General features: G+C 41.7%; 1 protein-coding gene and 1 long non-coding RNA gene across 10 annotated transcripts in view; one reads left to right on the top strand and one right to left on the bottom strand.

The window, feature by feature from the left end:
• Positions 1 to 15092, top strand: part of RBMS3 (RNA binding motif single stranded interacting protein 3) — a gene marked incomplete at its 3' end in the record, with an annotated part of 775525 nt that overhangs the window by 676698 nt on the left and 83735 nt on the right. For all 9 annotated transcript variants that reach the window (XM_079947347.1, XM_079947348.1, XM_079947349.1 and 6 more), the window contains one exon: positions 6529 to 6635. In XM_079947347.1, the coding sequence (XP_079803473.1) occupies positions 6529 to 6635 (107 nt within the window). The remainder of the gene's footprint in view (positions 1 to 6528; positions 6636 to 15092) is intronic.
• The window catches only part of LOC307199594, a 660078-nt gene that overhangs the window by 581214 nt on the left and 63772 nt on the right, over positions 1 to 15092 (bottom strand). The window lies entirely within an intron of this gene.

Genomic DNA, 15092 nt, shown 5'->3' on the forward strand with positions numbered 1-15092 from the left:
TGAACAGGGCTGCCTTCAGATGTCTTCTGAATGTCAGGTAGTTGTTTATCGCTTTGACATCTGATGGGAGGGCATTCCACAGGGTGGGCGCCACTACCGAGAAGGCCCTCTGCCTGGTTCCCTGTAACTTGACCTCTCGCAGTGAGGGAACCACCAGAAAGCCCTCGGAGCTGGACCTCAGTGTCTGGGCTGAATGATGGGTGTGGAGACGCTCCTTCAGGTATACAGGACCCAGGCCCTCTTAATATAATATTTGTGTCCATATACTTTCCTTCTAAGGTTGAAACCTATGCTATACAGATTAAAACATTGTTTTAAAATATGTTGTTGTTGTTGTTGGTACCCAACCCATCTGACGGGGTTGCCCCAGCCACTATGGGCACTGGAGTCAACATCAAATACAGCTGGTTCCTATTTTACCTCCTTAGTGAAGTCTCCACCCCATTCCCCGCACCTCTGTGAAGGGGCTTGCCACATGAGTCTAATGGTTTTTCCACATCACCACCAAAAAAGGGGGCTTGCAATAGCATGGAAACGATTGCTGACAGCTATAAGGCAAACTGGTTTTTTGTGCACCAGGCCAGTGTCATAAAGAAAAAGATATATCTATCCCGTTTCCAGATGTCTCTTACGCTGAGGCATCTAATCATAAGCCTGCATTTTTATCAAAGCTTATATTTTTGATCAGGGCCTGTATTTTAAAATGAGCTTAAAGATTTTCAAATGTGTATGCCAGGCAGAAGACCAGCTGCCTAAGAACCTTGGCAATGTTTATTCTCCTGGACAAGGGGGGCCCCTGATTTATAGCAGAAAACAATTCTCAAAGTCGTAAAAAGGGAATTAGAGGCTGAGAGTGAGGACACTGACCTTGCATGTTGCAAAGTACAATTAAGCTGTAAGAGTGGTTAAATTAAGAGTTGGTAAATAGTAAAATAAAACCATGTGCCTCCCATTAAACTTGAGCCATATTTTCCTAAGGTTGAAAGGTCAAGAGCAGTGAAAAAGGCAACTGGCTTGGCTGGAGAAGATAGGTTTCTTCCTATCTTATTTTGAGGCTGGAAACTGTTCCTTCCTTTTTTACTTTGAGAAGGTTTATTCTTCTAAAAAGCTATCTATGTTATGTATTAAATATATTGGCTTAAATGTAATTATGCAAAGGATTTAGAAAGAAAGAAATGTTAAATCCATATGCTAGATTCTTATTTCATATAGTTGGAAAAGATCACAGGGGCCATCAGCCCAGCCCCCCTGCCAAGCAGGAAACATCATTAGAGCACACATATGGTTGTCAGGCCTTTGTTTAGAGACCTCCAAAAGAAGGAGATCTTTCAATGATGATGTGAACTCAAGATCCTTGACATCTGTTTAAGATAAAAAATTAAGATTAACCATCTGTTTTGGGGGGCAATAGGGCGAGGTGAGCTGGTAATTAAGGTTCCTTGTTGAGACACATGTAAGATATATTACTACTTATTTGTCATTTATAGATAGAAGAATATATAGCTTTTTGTTTCCCATAAAAGGGCAAAAGGAAATGGGTGTATCTTTTGTGATTGGTTCTAGCAAACAGCCAATAGGAATTTCAACCAGGCTGATTGGACAGAGGCAGCCACAGGAGGAGCAAGGGGGCTGGATTAAGGAAATATAAGTGCTGGCCAGAATGGCAGGAGGGCAGGCCAGAGCTTGGTAACCATATACCACTGTGCCTCTCATTTATTTGTCTGACAAATAAATTATTATTTTAATTTCTCTATTGCTGCGTTGAATATTTCATTCCAGCTAAGCGTTAACCACAAGCAGGGTGCTACAACGCAAATAAACTCTGGCTGGAAAAGAAAATCTTAAAGATACAACTCTCTCGTTTAGTATATTTGAGCTGGTCCTCTATTTTATATTTATTTATAGGCATTATTTATGTACCAGCCTCTCATAAAATATCAGGGTGGCACAGAGCAATATAAGCACATAGAAACCCATTAAAAGCAGTACAAAACAACCATTAAAATGAACGGCTCCTCAATAATATTTTAAACAACTGCATAAGCCTGTCGGCATAAAAAAAGACTTCAAGAGGTGCCTCAAAGTCCAGATGCCTGCTGAATCTCTGCTGGAAGAGCGTTCCACAGCATGGAATGAGTGATACTGAATACCCAGTATACCCCTCTTGGCTGATCCTCTACAATGAGGGTTATTACAGACTGTCATTTTGGGAGAGGAAGGTGATTTAGAAAGAGCTGCTGCTTTGTTCGCATGTTTTTTCCCTGCACGTGACTTTACTATACAATCAGATATATTGTGCTCCACAGCTCCCAATGCCTGCATTCCAACTATTCCAAATCCAGGTATCTTCTCACGCAATTATTGGGTATTGTAAGACTCTTGGTGGGAGGGATTGTGAACCACGGTTGTCCCTCCAGCCAATATCTAACACCCTTTTCTCTGTCTATATAAGACAGAGTTGTCCCTCCAGCCAATATCTTTGTGGGGTGGTGAATGCTTCCCTCCGTGAGGGAGCCTTCCCAGACCCGCTGAAAGAGGCGGTTATTAAACCGCTTCTTAAAAAACCATCTTTAGATGCGGCCACGATGGCCAATTATCGCCCAGTCTCAAACCTTCCATTCTTGGGCAAGGTGATTGAGTGAGTGGTTGCTGAACAACTCCAGGCACACCTGGAAGAAGCGGACCATTTGTATCCCTTCCAGTCGGGATTCAGGCCTCATCATGGGACTGAAACTGCCTTGGTCGCACTGGTTGATGATCTCCGGCGGGCTAGGGACAAAGGTGAGAGCTGTTTCCTAGTTCTGCTGGATCTCTCAGCGGCGTTTGATACCATCGACCATAACATCCTTCTGGACCATCTTGAGGGGCTGGGAGCTGGGGGCACTGTTATACAGTGGTTCTGCTCCTTCCTCCTGGGCCGTGTTCAGAAAGTGGTGGTGGGGGATGAGTGTTCAGACCCCTGGGCTCTCACTTGTGGGGTGCCTCAGGGTTCTGTCCTCTCCCCCATGCTTTTCAACATTTACATGCAGCCACTGGGAGAGATCATCAGGAGGTTTGGGCTGGGTGTTCATCAGTATGCAGATGATACCCAGCTCTACCTCTCTTTTAAATCAGAACCAGTGAAGGCGGTGAAGGTCCTGTGTGAGTGTCTGGAAGCGGTTGGAGGATGGATGGCGGCTAACAGATTGAGGTTGAATCCTGACAAGACAGAAGTACTGTTTTTGGGGGACAGGAGGCAGGCAGTATATCTGAAGGAGCGTCTCCTCCCCCATCGTTTTGCCCGGACACTGAGGTCCAGCTCCGAGGGCCTTCTGGCGGTTCCCTCACTGCGAGAGGTCAAGTTACAGGGAACCAGGCAGAGGGCCTTCTCGGTAGTGGCGCCCACCCTGTGGAATGCCCTCCCATCAGATGTCAAAGCGATAAACAACTACCTGACATTCAGAAGACATCTGAAGGCAGCCCTGTTTGGGAAAGCTTTTAATATCTGATAAATTATTGTATTTTAATGTTTTGTTGGAAGCCGCCCAGAGTGGCTGGGGAAAACCAGCCAAATGGATGGGGTATAAATTTATTATTATTATTATTATTATTATTATTATTATTATTATACAGAAGATAAACACTCTCAGGTAAAACCTGTTGGGTATCATTTAAATTATTTCTACATTATGTTAGTTTCTCCTCTGCGTCTGCTCTCGTCCTGTGAACATTGAGCCTCGAAGGTGATGCAAACCTGCATGTTTGATGCAGGTATGCATATAGCATCCCATTTAGTTGTGGGGCTTGACTTGTGTTGTGGGGCATTTGGGTCTTCTTCTGACATTTCCTTTGTTCTTGGAGCTACTACTTTCCCATCATTCCTTCTGGCCAACTGGTTTTGAAATCATGACCTGTCTGGAATTCATAGAATCGCAGAGTTGATTAAAAACCAATCTGTCAATAATTCTTTTGTCTTAACTACTGCATCAACATAAAGCAGCTGTTGTATTGCTAACCAGTCTTTGAGGAGTCTTTTACCTGTGATTTTTCTGTAACTCGAAACTACCTAGGGGTATGACCAGCAAATTGGCACTGAAAGGTGATTTTAAGTTCTGCAACGACATCAGTGAAATCGGAGCTTTATAGCTACAGTGGTACCTCGGGTTACATACGCTTCAGGTTACATACGCTTCAGGTTACAGACTCGGCTAACCCAGAAATAGTGTTTCAGGTTAAGAACTTCACTTCAGGATAAGAACAGAAATTGTGCTCCGGCGGCGCGGCGGCAGCAGGAGGCCCCATTAGCTAAAGTGGTGCTTCAGGTTAAGAACAGTTTCAGGTTAAGAATGGACGTCCAGAACGAATTAAGTACTTAACCCGAGGTACCACTGTACTTGTTTCTATGTAAGGACTCACCGGAGCCATATATTTCTAAATTCCCACACTCTTGGAGGTCCAAACAGGAAAAGATAAATACTGAAAAATTACCATCTTATTGTGTCAGCTTGCATCACTGACATAATTAATCTGTTGCGTGAAGTGTACAGTGGTACCTTGGGTTACATACGCTTCAGGTTACATACGCTTCAGGTTACAGACTCCGCTAACCCAGAAATAGTACCTCGGGTTAAGAACTTTGCTTCAGGATGAGAACAGAAATCACATGGCGGCGGCTCGGCAGCAGCGGGAGGCCCCATTAGCTAAAGTGGTGCTTCAGGTTAAGAACAGTTTCAGGTTAAAAATGGACCTCCGGAACAAATTAAGTACGTAACCAGAGGTACCACTGTATATATCTGGGGATTGTTAGTACAACATGTGTAGTACTTCTGCGCATTCAGTTTATCACAATGACTTTCAGTGAAATCCCCAAATAAAAACAAACCACTTGCTCATGCACAAACACACCTTATGGAAAATATTGAAATCCACCGCTTTTTAATGGAATCAGTGGAATATAGAGTGGCACAACATCACATCCTTCTCCATGGGCTATAACTGGCCAATAATCTTTCAAATAATACATATATGCACACACAAACATGCACTCCCTCCTCACCCGAAGATTTTGCAGTTACAAAATAACAATGCATTAGCCAACATTTCATTAAGCACTCATTTCAAGCATGGCCACCGATTTTTGCTTACATATTCTCTATTCAGAGTCACCAGAGATCAAATTTACTGAAAGCTTAGCACAACATATATTACAAATTGCTATGACCTTCACCACAACTTTTAAACAGATTATATTTTTTAAGGAATAGAATACTGAATCGAGCAGTCCTTTTATAAATCCCTTTTTACAGTCACCAGAAATGAGAACCATTTCGCCAATAAATCATCCTGGAAATTAGGATGCAAAGGAACTCTGATTTACATAGATATATTATAAGTGATACATTGGCAAGTCTCTGTTGTAAGCCGGTTGAAATTTGGCTGCTGTTAACAAGATGCCTATTCATGTTGTGTATTTGGAATATTCTTTCTCCAAGTTATCCAACAAAATTGTAAGTGGGTTTAAGGGGATCATATACTCTGTGATGAGTTTTATACAGCTAAGGATTCTTGCCCAATATCAAATTACCTTTGGAAATGACCACCAAATATGTAACTAAGTTTCTCTGTAGCCATACCTCATCTAACCTTTTTTAGGATATTTCTTGTTCATTCATCAATATGTTTTTATTTTTTATTTTATTAGTAAACATCTCTGATTTGCTTTTTAAAAGAAGAAGAATAAGAATTGGGAAACGATGCTGGCTCAGTCTTTTTCATAAATTTGTTTTCTTTTTCAGTACTATTTCATGCCAGCATGTTAGGAGTTGTTTTTTTGGTCTGAAGCCTTTTGAACATTCGTTGAACAGTTGTACATTAGCTGTGCTGACTGTTTTATGATGAAAGACTGGGATCTCAGCTGGGGAGCATAAAGAAGGTCATCTGCCAGCTGTCTTAAGCTATAAGGATTTAATGGGGGGAACTAAGCTAATTTGATTGTTTGGCAAAAGCCTCCTTTGATCTCCTTGTATTTATTTCACTTACTCAAATATGTAAGCACAGGGTGCTGAGATACACAGAGGAAGAGTGAAAACATATTACTCAGACAAGCTTGTCTATTCTCTTCTTTCCCCACCAAAAAGAAAAAAAAAAGGGGGGGGGGAGCAGTAGTGTTTATGCTTTAACTAATGCCAGCCACGAATGTCTTAACTAGAATAGATGGCTAACCCTACAACTCCAGTTGAGCAATGTTATTATCAACCTAGGAAGAGCTAGGAAGGCCTTGGACTGAAGGTCCTTGTAGTCTAGTAACTTTTTTTCTGTCCTGACCTTCAGATCATCCAAGAAGCTCACAGGCATGCAAAAGCCTTTCTCTGTTTTGTCCCCTACCATAGTGCATGTGAATATGACATTTCCATATAGCCAGTTACCAATAGCCACTGATATTAGTGGCTATTGGTGGCTATCACCCATAGTTGCCTTTGATTGGACTTAACCGTCCAGGGGTCCTTTGCCTTTGCCTTAATACAGACCTGGCTTTTCCTTTCTTCGCAGCCCCAACAGAACCTTTGCTGTGCAAATTTGCTGACGGAGGGCAAAAGAAACGACAGAATCAAAGCAAATACACGCAGAATGGGAGGCCATGGCCAAGAGAAGGAGAGGTGAGTCACATTTATCTTCAGTAATGCCTTGGGTATTTGGGTTGAGGTGATTGAGGAGCTGACTTGGGGGACCTGAATACAAAATAGGTCAAATGAGTCTAAGGATAAATACCGTATTTTTTGCTCTATCGCTGAAGCGCGAGTTCCCGCTGCACTCCGCAGGCTTTGGGTTCCTTTCACTGAAGCCGGGAGAGCCTCCGGAGCGCGGAGGGAGCGCTCCCTCTGCACTTGGGAGGCTTTGCATTGCTATCACTGAAGCCAAGAAGCCTTCATTCGCTCCATAGGACACACACACATTTCCCCTTAATTTTTGGAGGGGAAAAGGTGCATCCTATAGAGCGAAAAATATGGTACATATTAAGAAAGGGCATTACAAAACCATGCGTTAAATGCATTTAACCTTAGTGTTCTCACTCAGTAGTATTAAATGAGCAAAAATACATATATTTAGCATAAGGATCACTGATTGGAGCCTTAGGGGCAGTAGATTTGTACAGATGAGTTATCAATACTGTTTTCTATTGCAATGCTCATAAAATGGAAAGGACACCTATATGAGAGAGTTAGTTGGATCTACATATAGTTTCACTTAGTTGAAATCAATGTGCAATCATGGCTAACTTAGGTCTCCTTGATTTCAGTAGGAACTTTGCTCAAGTGATTTAGTTCAGGAAATCAGATATTTTATTCCAACAGATCCATTCATTATTAGGCCAGCAGTATACATAATTAATGGGACCATTGTAGGAGTTGCATTCATCAAGTCGTCTGCATAGCTGGCTTTCCGCCATTGGCATCTACAAAGATACTTTCCATACTCCTAGAGGCACACTACAAAGGAGGTTAACAAAAAGCCATTGTGAGGACATGCCTGTAACACAGGGCATATAATTTGAAAAGGAATTCTACAGCTAGCATATCCACCGTTCTGTACCTGGGCAGGATTGTTCCTGGCTGAGGTGTGCTGTTGCTGATATTTAGGATGCTGTATTTTGGGAAATGCATGAAGGAATGAAAGGCCACATACATTCCCCTAAGGGGAACAAGTTTGACCTATTCATACTTAGGATTTTTGCTCTGTCTCTGTTGTAACAAAATGCAATATTAGGACGTACTAGTTTCCCACAAGGCCATTAGAACAGCCTAATTTTAATTACCTTCTTCTCATTTCTATTCTTCTAAACATTTAGGTGTGATGAGCTCCATATGTGCTTTGCATCACAGAGTACTTATGGAATAAAAGAGGAAATAGGCTTGGTCCTATTTTTTTTCTTTTTTTTAATCTTAGTAGCACATTGAGCCATTTGTATCACTGGAGTAAATCTCATTCAAATTCTTTCACATTCTCATGGAAATGATTAGCGAAAGCATATTTTTAAACCAGGGAGCATCCTAGCAGTTGTCATTTGGGTTATAAAAGGGTGTGTCTCTAATATAATTTCAAAAACAGATTTATTTATTTTTAAATTTAGATGTTTTCTGTTTGTATGTGTGTGTTTTAAATGGCGAATAACTGGTGGTTTTTAAAAATGGTTAGCAGTTTCCAACCACATTTTGCCCTTTACAAAGTAAGAATGTGGCTTGATAGTGTTGGCAGATACGGTACGTTATGGACCTTCAGTCTGGAGTGGGACATACTTAAGCACTACCAGTAACTTACAAAGACCGACAGAGATTATGTTCTGGAAAACATATATGTTGCTTACTTTCACAAGGTGGTTGCCATGTGCTGTTACAACAAAAATCCCCCAAGTATTGCCATTGTGGCAACAACATTGACTGAAGAAGAATAGTCTCAAAGGAGCTATTATGCTGGTGACCCAAGACCAATAAGCTTCCTTTTAGAGCCTTCGTGGCACATTGGCTGAAGAATCTGCTGAGCTAGGAACACCCACGGCGGCCTTGGTATGACAGACTGCAACAAGAAAGTCCTTGAAGACAGACTTATATAGCACTTGCTAATAATAATAATAATAATAATAATAATAATAATAATAATAATATTTTTACCCCGCCCATCTGGCTGGGTTTCCCCAGCCACTCTGGGCGGCTTCCAAAAGAATATTAAAATACTGTGATACATCAAACATTAAAAGCTTCCCTAAACAGGGCTGCCTTCAGATGTCTTCTAAAAGTCTGGTAGTTGCTGTTCTTTTTGACATCTGGTGGGAGAGCGTTCCACAGGGCGGGTGCCACTACCGAGAAGGCCCTCTGCCTGGTTCCTGTAACTTGGCTTCTCACAGTGAGGGAACCGTCAGGAGGCCCTTGGAGTTGGACCTCAGTGTTTGGGCTGAATGATGGGGGTGGAGATGCTCCTTCAGGTATATTGGGCCAAGGCCGTTTAGGGCTTTAAAGGTCAGCACCAACACTTTGAATTGTGCTCAGAAACGTACTGGGAGCTAATGTAGGTCTTTCCAGACCAGTGTTATGTGTTCTCGGTGGCCGCTCCCTGTTACCAGTCTTAACGCTTCTGTAGGGTCCACAACCCTGATAGTCTGTGTTTACACAATACATGCCATTGCTGCCCATCGTATCAACTTTACTGGGTTGCACACTAGGGTTTGGGTCAATAATGCTGCCTCACTATTGTGCCTTGGGTAACTTACTGCACTACTGCAGCTTTTCTTTTTTATATACATATTTTTTATTAATTTGCAATAACAATAATCCAATATATGCCTCATTGTATCAATACCAAATTATAATATCAATTCCCATATCAATCAATCAAATACCCAATTACACAATTTAGGTGCCCCCCGTGTGCTAGAATTGAAGGTTTGATAATTTACTTTAATTCTGCTTCCAAACTTGATTCTGTAGCTTTTCTGTACATGAGAGGGACAATATTATCCCAGTGTTTACTTTTTTTCTACTCACCACACTTTCAAACATTACACAAAGTTTCTTGCACGTAATCATAGCATTTGTGTTTATAAGATGCTTAACATGTGTCATCATGGCAACTCTTTTTCACTTTGTGAAGCTGAGGCATACCTTGGACGCAGAAGTGTTCTTTTGTGGGCAGAAGGCACTTGCACTCACCCAATGTGTCCCCTGTTTTTTTGTTTTGTTTTGTTAATTCCCCTTCCATCATCATCATTTTTGGAACATATTAGTTACTTGTTACCTAAGAAGGTCTCCAAGTGACTTCTGTTTTTTCAAAAACAGAAATTCATTCTACCATAAAAAGGGGAGTCATATAAAACACTAACCTTTTTATCATTCAAAGCAGCCCCCCACCAACCCTGCAGTGTCTTGAAAATTTAAAAGCACATTAAAAAAACCTAACCAATTTGGTCTATCATTGGCTTGGGAAAAGGTTAGTTTTTGCCTGGCATTAAAAGTTTCATGCCCACATCTGTGGGGGGGGAGCATTCCACAGGTGGGGAGCCTCAGCTGAAAAGGCCGTCTCCCTTGTTATGACCCTTTGAACTGCGCTCAGAGGAGGGATACAGAGAAGTCCCTCATATGAAGATCTAAGGGTCTGGGTGGGTTCGTAGATTCATAGAATCTGGAAAGGACTTTGAGGATAGTCTAGCCCAACCCTCTGCAATGGAAGAATCTCAACCGGATGGCCATCCAAGCTCTGCCTAAAACCTCCAAGAACGGTCCACAGCGATGCCAACTTGAATAAAATATTGTGAGGGCCCAGGTAAGCCCCGCCCTGCATAATCAATCACATGATGCAGTTCACACACACCCTGTCAGGGTACTGCCATCGGAACAGAGTAGGGAAGCAGAGAGGCAGTTGGGTTACAGGGAACCTCCGAAAATCTTGCGAAGCAGTTCCTCTTCCTGTGGTGAGGAATGCCACACCTCCAGTGGGGAAGAGGGGAAAGGACCAGAGGATGCTGCTGAGAGCCGGCCAGGAGGGAAGCACGCTCCTTCCGTTGCCCACCCTGCGCAGAGGTATAAAATGCAAAGAAGGAAGGAAAAGGCTGGGGGTGACGAAGCTCTTATACTGGGGGAAGTCAACCACTCCCGGATTCTGCTAGCGATTGAGGCAGACATGAACTTGTGGCTCTGCAGTGTAAATAGTTTTGCACCAAAATAAAACCTGTAAAAGACAGGTCTGAGTCCCAACTGATTACTCACTAGCAACCACCACTATCATCTGACACACCCCATATGAATGGGAATACCCATCAACTTTGTGGGGGCCTGCCCCCCTCAAATATTTCATTGTGGGGGCCGAAGCCCCCACAGCCCCTAGGAGTTGGCTCCTACAAGAGTCCACCACCTCCCGGGCGAGTCTGTTCCGCTGTCAAACAGTTCTTACTGTCAGAAAGTTCTTCCTGGTGTTTAGAGCTTTCTGAGAGAGGTGTTCCTTAATATATGGGCATCCTGGGCCATAAAAAGCAGGTGAAAACCAGCACTTCGAATTGAGCTTGGAAGCATACAACAAGCCAATGTAACTGGTACAGAGTTGGTGTTCTATGATCCATTCACCTTAACACTTGTCAGCAGTCAGGCAGGTGCATTTTGCACGAATTGAGGTTCTGCCACATTTTCAAATGCAGCTCCATGAAAATTCAGAAAATTCTACGTGCTGTATTTCCAGTTTGAATATTGATCTCGGCTTCAGATAAATTTGACTGAAAATAGTGATATTTTAAAACTTGAGGTTGAAATTATTTATCTGTAGACAACATATGTACAGTGGCTTTTTATAAGAAATGATTAGAAATATATAGTGAATATTCTGGTGCTGTATTACACAAAATTCCTTCAAAGATACACCCGTGTATATGGTAAAAAGGTAAAGGACCCCCGGATGGTTAAGTCCAGTCAAAGGTGACTATGGGATTGTGGCGCTCATCTCGCTTTCAGGCTGAGGGAGCTGGCATTTGTCCACAGATAGCTTTCCGGGTCATGTGGCCAACATAACTAAAACGCTTCTGGCACAATGGAAAGACTGTGACAGAAACCGGAGCGCATGGAAACGCCGTTTACCTTCCTGCCACAGCAGTGCCTATTTATCTACTGGCATTGGAGTGCTTTCGAACTGCTAGATTGGCAGGAGCTGGGGCAGAGCAATGGGAGCTCATCCCATCGCACAGATTCGAACCGCTGACCTTCCGATCAGCAAGCCCAAGAGGCGCAGTGGTTTAGACCACAAAGAATCAGACTGTGATTCTAAAAACATACTTGACAAAACTGGATAAGTTAGATTAGGAAGAGCAAAAGATTCATTGCTCTTACATTGGCTTTTTAAAATTATACATCTAAGAAGAAAATGGACTTAAATGAGCCACAGCAATAGCCTATATAATGCATTCAGAGACTGATCTCTTTGCAATAATAGAGTCATGAGCCACCCAATCATATAACTCTGATGATGAGTTTCCCTGAGATTAGACCAGGATGAAATTAAGTAGTTTACTGCAGATAAGGGATCATAGATGCTTCTTTCATTCTTCCCCCTCTCTTTGCCACTTTTAATACGCTTATCTAGAGCTAGAACTTCCTTTGTAAATAATCAGGAGGCAAACCTATGTACTGTATGTGCTCAAGCATGGAAAGAAAAAATGAATTATCTTTAAAACAAACACACACACACACTTTTCTTACAACTGTTCCTTTAACTTTCTCATTTTTGACCTACCATTTATTACTTTTCTACTCAATGCCCTCTAGCAATTTAAAGAGAGAAATATACAGAGGTCATTTGGGAGATTGGGATTTCCCTACTTGGTTGTAAAGTCAATAGCTGCAGGAAAGTCAAAGTTTCTGATCCTGGTGCCAATCCTTTTCTCTCTACGAGCAGCAGGCATTTAGAAACGATTAGCAGGTCTCTGTTGGGTGTATTTCAGATCTCAGACACAGGCTGTTTTATGCTTCCAAGCAGACAGATAATACTGGATTGAGCTCCATAGTCCTCTATGGACAGAAATGATTCAGTCTGATAGCTGGCTGAGTTTTTATTCTTGGCTCTATGCACAAGACTATTAAGGGACCTGGGAACTCCCGCAGATTGGCCCCAGTTGAAGGGCCCCACATTCCTCTGACCCAAAATATACCAAATCTGTCGTACAATGTGGGGACATTAATCACGTTCACAATGCTTATCTTATTATAATGGGCATTCCTATGGGGCTGAGCCAACAAGATTCCTGGGTGAAGATGGGTTAGGGTGCTTATCCTTGAAATCAGGATGGATTTGAATTTTTTGTTTTCTGGTTGGTATCTGTGGTAACGTCTCTTTTTCATCATGAATATTGGCACATACTATGGATGCCTGCTCTGTAGTGAGTCAGAAAATAAGCAGTGGTGGTCTATAGGAGGGAGAGAAATAAGGCTAGTGAGAAATAGAACAGAAAATCCTGGCAGAACATTTCCATATGTCTCAACCCTAAGCACTTGAGTCGTGTTGATTTCCTTGGAATTTACTTCCACTTAATTACATTTAGGATCACAGCCATAATGTTTAGCTGTGTCAGTTCAAATACAGTGGTGCCCCGCAAGACGAATGCCTCGCAAGACGAAAAACCCGCTAGACGAAAGGGTTTTCCGTTTTTCGAGGCACTTCGCATGACGAATTTCCCTATGGGCTTGCTTCGCAAGACAAAAACGTCTTGCGAGTTTTTTCCCTCCCCCCCCCTTTTCTAAGCCACTAAGCCGCTAATAGCCGCTAAGCCGCTAATAGGGATGCTTTGCAAGATGAAAAAACCGCTAGACGAAGAGACTCGCGGAACGGATTATTTTCGTCTTGCGAGGCACCACTGTAGTTCCAGTGCACAAAGCACACGTGGTTCTTGTATTTCATACATTCACTTGCAGGTCCTCAGACCTATGGAGCATAGATTTTGGGGGGTTTGCTGGCCCTTGGTTGGAATACCAGGTGATTTGGAGCTAATCTGGGAGATGCATCTATAAAGCAATGTTTCTCCTTGAGACAATCAGGAGATACTGTAATAAATAGTACAAATCAGAAGATAACAAATACTGGAAAAGATCTTTAAGGACTCATAACATTCACATCAGATTGGGTGTAGGCTTAATCTTTCCAATCTTAACTCCTTCAGTATCTGGTTGATTTTTGCTGTTTTTATGCTTCAACCAAAGCGAAAGTAATGAGGAACAGAATAAGATGCGTATGGAAATAATGGTTCCCCCTTCCAGTGAGCCTACTCCTTTCCCCTTTCATTATTGCTGGGGCTAGCATCAAGAGTTGATATCATTACGTGCCTGATGACATCTTGACAGAAGGTCCATCGTGGATCACAGCCCCTTGACACCCTCTCCAGCTGCCTCTCTTATCTGGTTCCCTGTTCTCATGCAATGAGCTAGCAGGTAGCAGTGATAGCTACAAGGAGAACATGGTTCAGTTCAGGACGTGTGCCTATTTTGTGTTCATAAATGCATTTCTTCCTGATTTTGCATTGATATACATTTTTATTTTATTTCTTAAAATGAAAATATGTACATAATGCATATAAATACATAAAAATAAATAAAACAAACTTTCCAAATATATATATATATGTACATTTCTAAATATTTGTATCCTAAAATATATTCGTTAAATGCATTTTGGAATTTTTTTTGAGCTGAGGAGAATTTGGAAGAGTGCAAATCGGCACTCTTCCAAATTCTGCATATTAGTCTGCATATTAGTCCGAGGAGTGCAGATCAGATTACTTCACAACCTAATTCACAAAGATCAAATTCATCAAGCTTCTCTAATGTTAACATAAATGGCTACCATTTCTGAGCACCCGGTATTGGAAATGTCAGCTGTAAGCATTTATAATAGATTGGAACAGTCACTGTATTAAAATCAAATACACTAGTTCCATTAATGTCATGTTTATTTTTCATGCAGTGTGCATTGAAATGTATTCTGCAGCTACGCGCAGTGTGGTTTTAAATACAAGCCATTTTCAAAAAAGGGTGTCAGCATCAAAGGTAATCCTAGGGATTGCCTAGTAAGAGGCAACAGAGCTTAGCAGGGGATAACTGCTAGGAAAGAATTCTGAATTCCTGAACCATTTTTTATATAAACATGTTTGTGGATTTGGAGCTGACTTGGCTTGGCCTAACTCAGTCCCATACAGGTCTTACTCAAAACTGCACACACAGTTTAATAGAAGCCAGAAACATTATTTTCATAGCATATCAGTGAGAATATGTACATTGAAATGAGTGTCTCTCAGCGTGTTTCATTGGGGAGAACATCTTATTTCTTGAACGTACAGCTGTATGTTCATAACATGCTATGTCTAAATGTTTGATTTATTGTTTACAATGTGTTTTTTTTAAAAAAAAATTGTAAGCCTTTCAATCACACAGTATTTTTTTAAAAAGCTAAAACTGTCATAAATTATCAAAAGAAAGATTAATGCCAAGTTAACTCACCCACTGAGTAAAGCTTATTTTACTACAGGAATGTTTAAACCAAATCTCGTTTGGACTGTTGGCTCCATCCTTTTCTTCTTCAAAGAGCTTCTAGCT

This window comes from Podarcis cretensis (assembly GCF_951804945.1).
Source record: "Podarcis cretensis genome assembly, chromosome: 12".
Classification (NCBI taxonomy): Eukaryota; Metazoa; Chordata; class Lepidosauria; order Squamata; family Lacertidae; genus Podarcis; species Podarcis cretensis.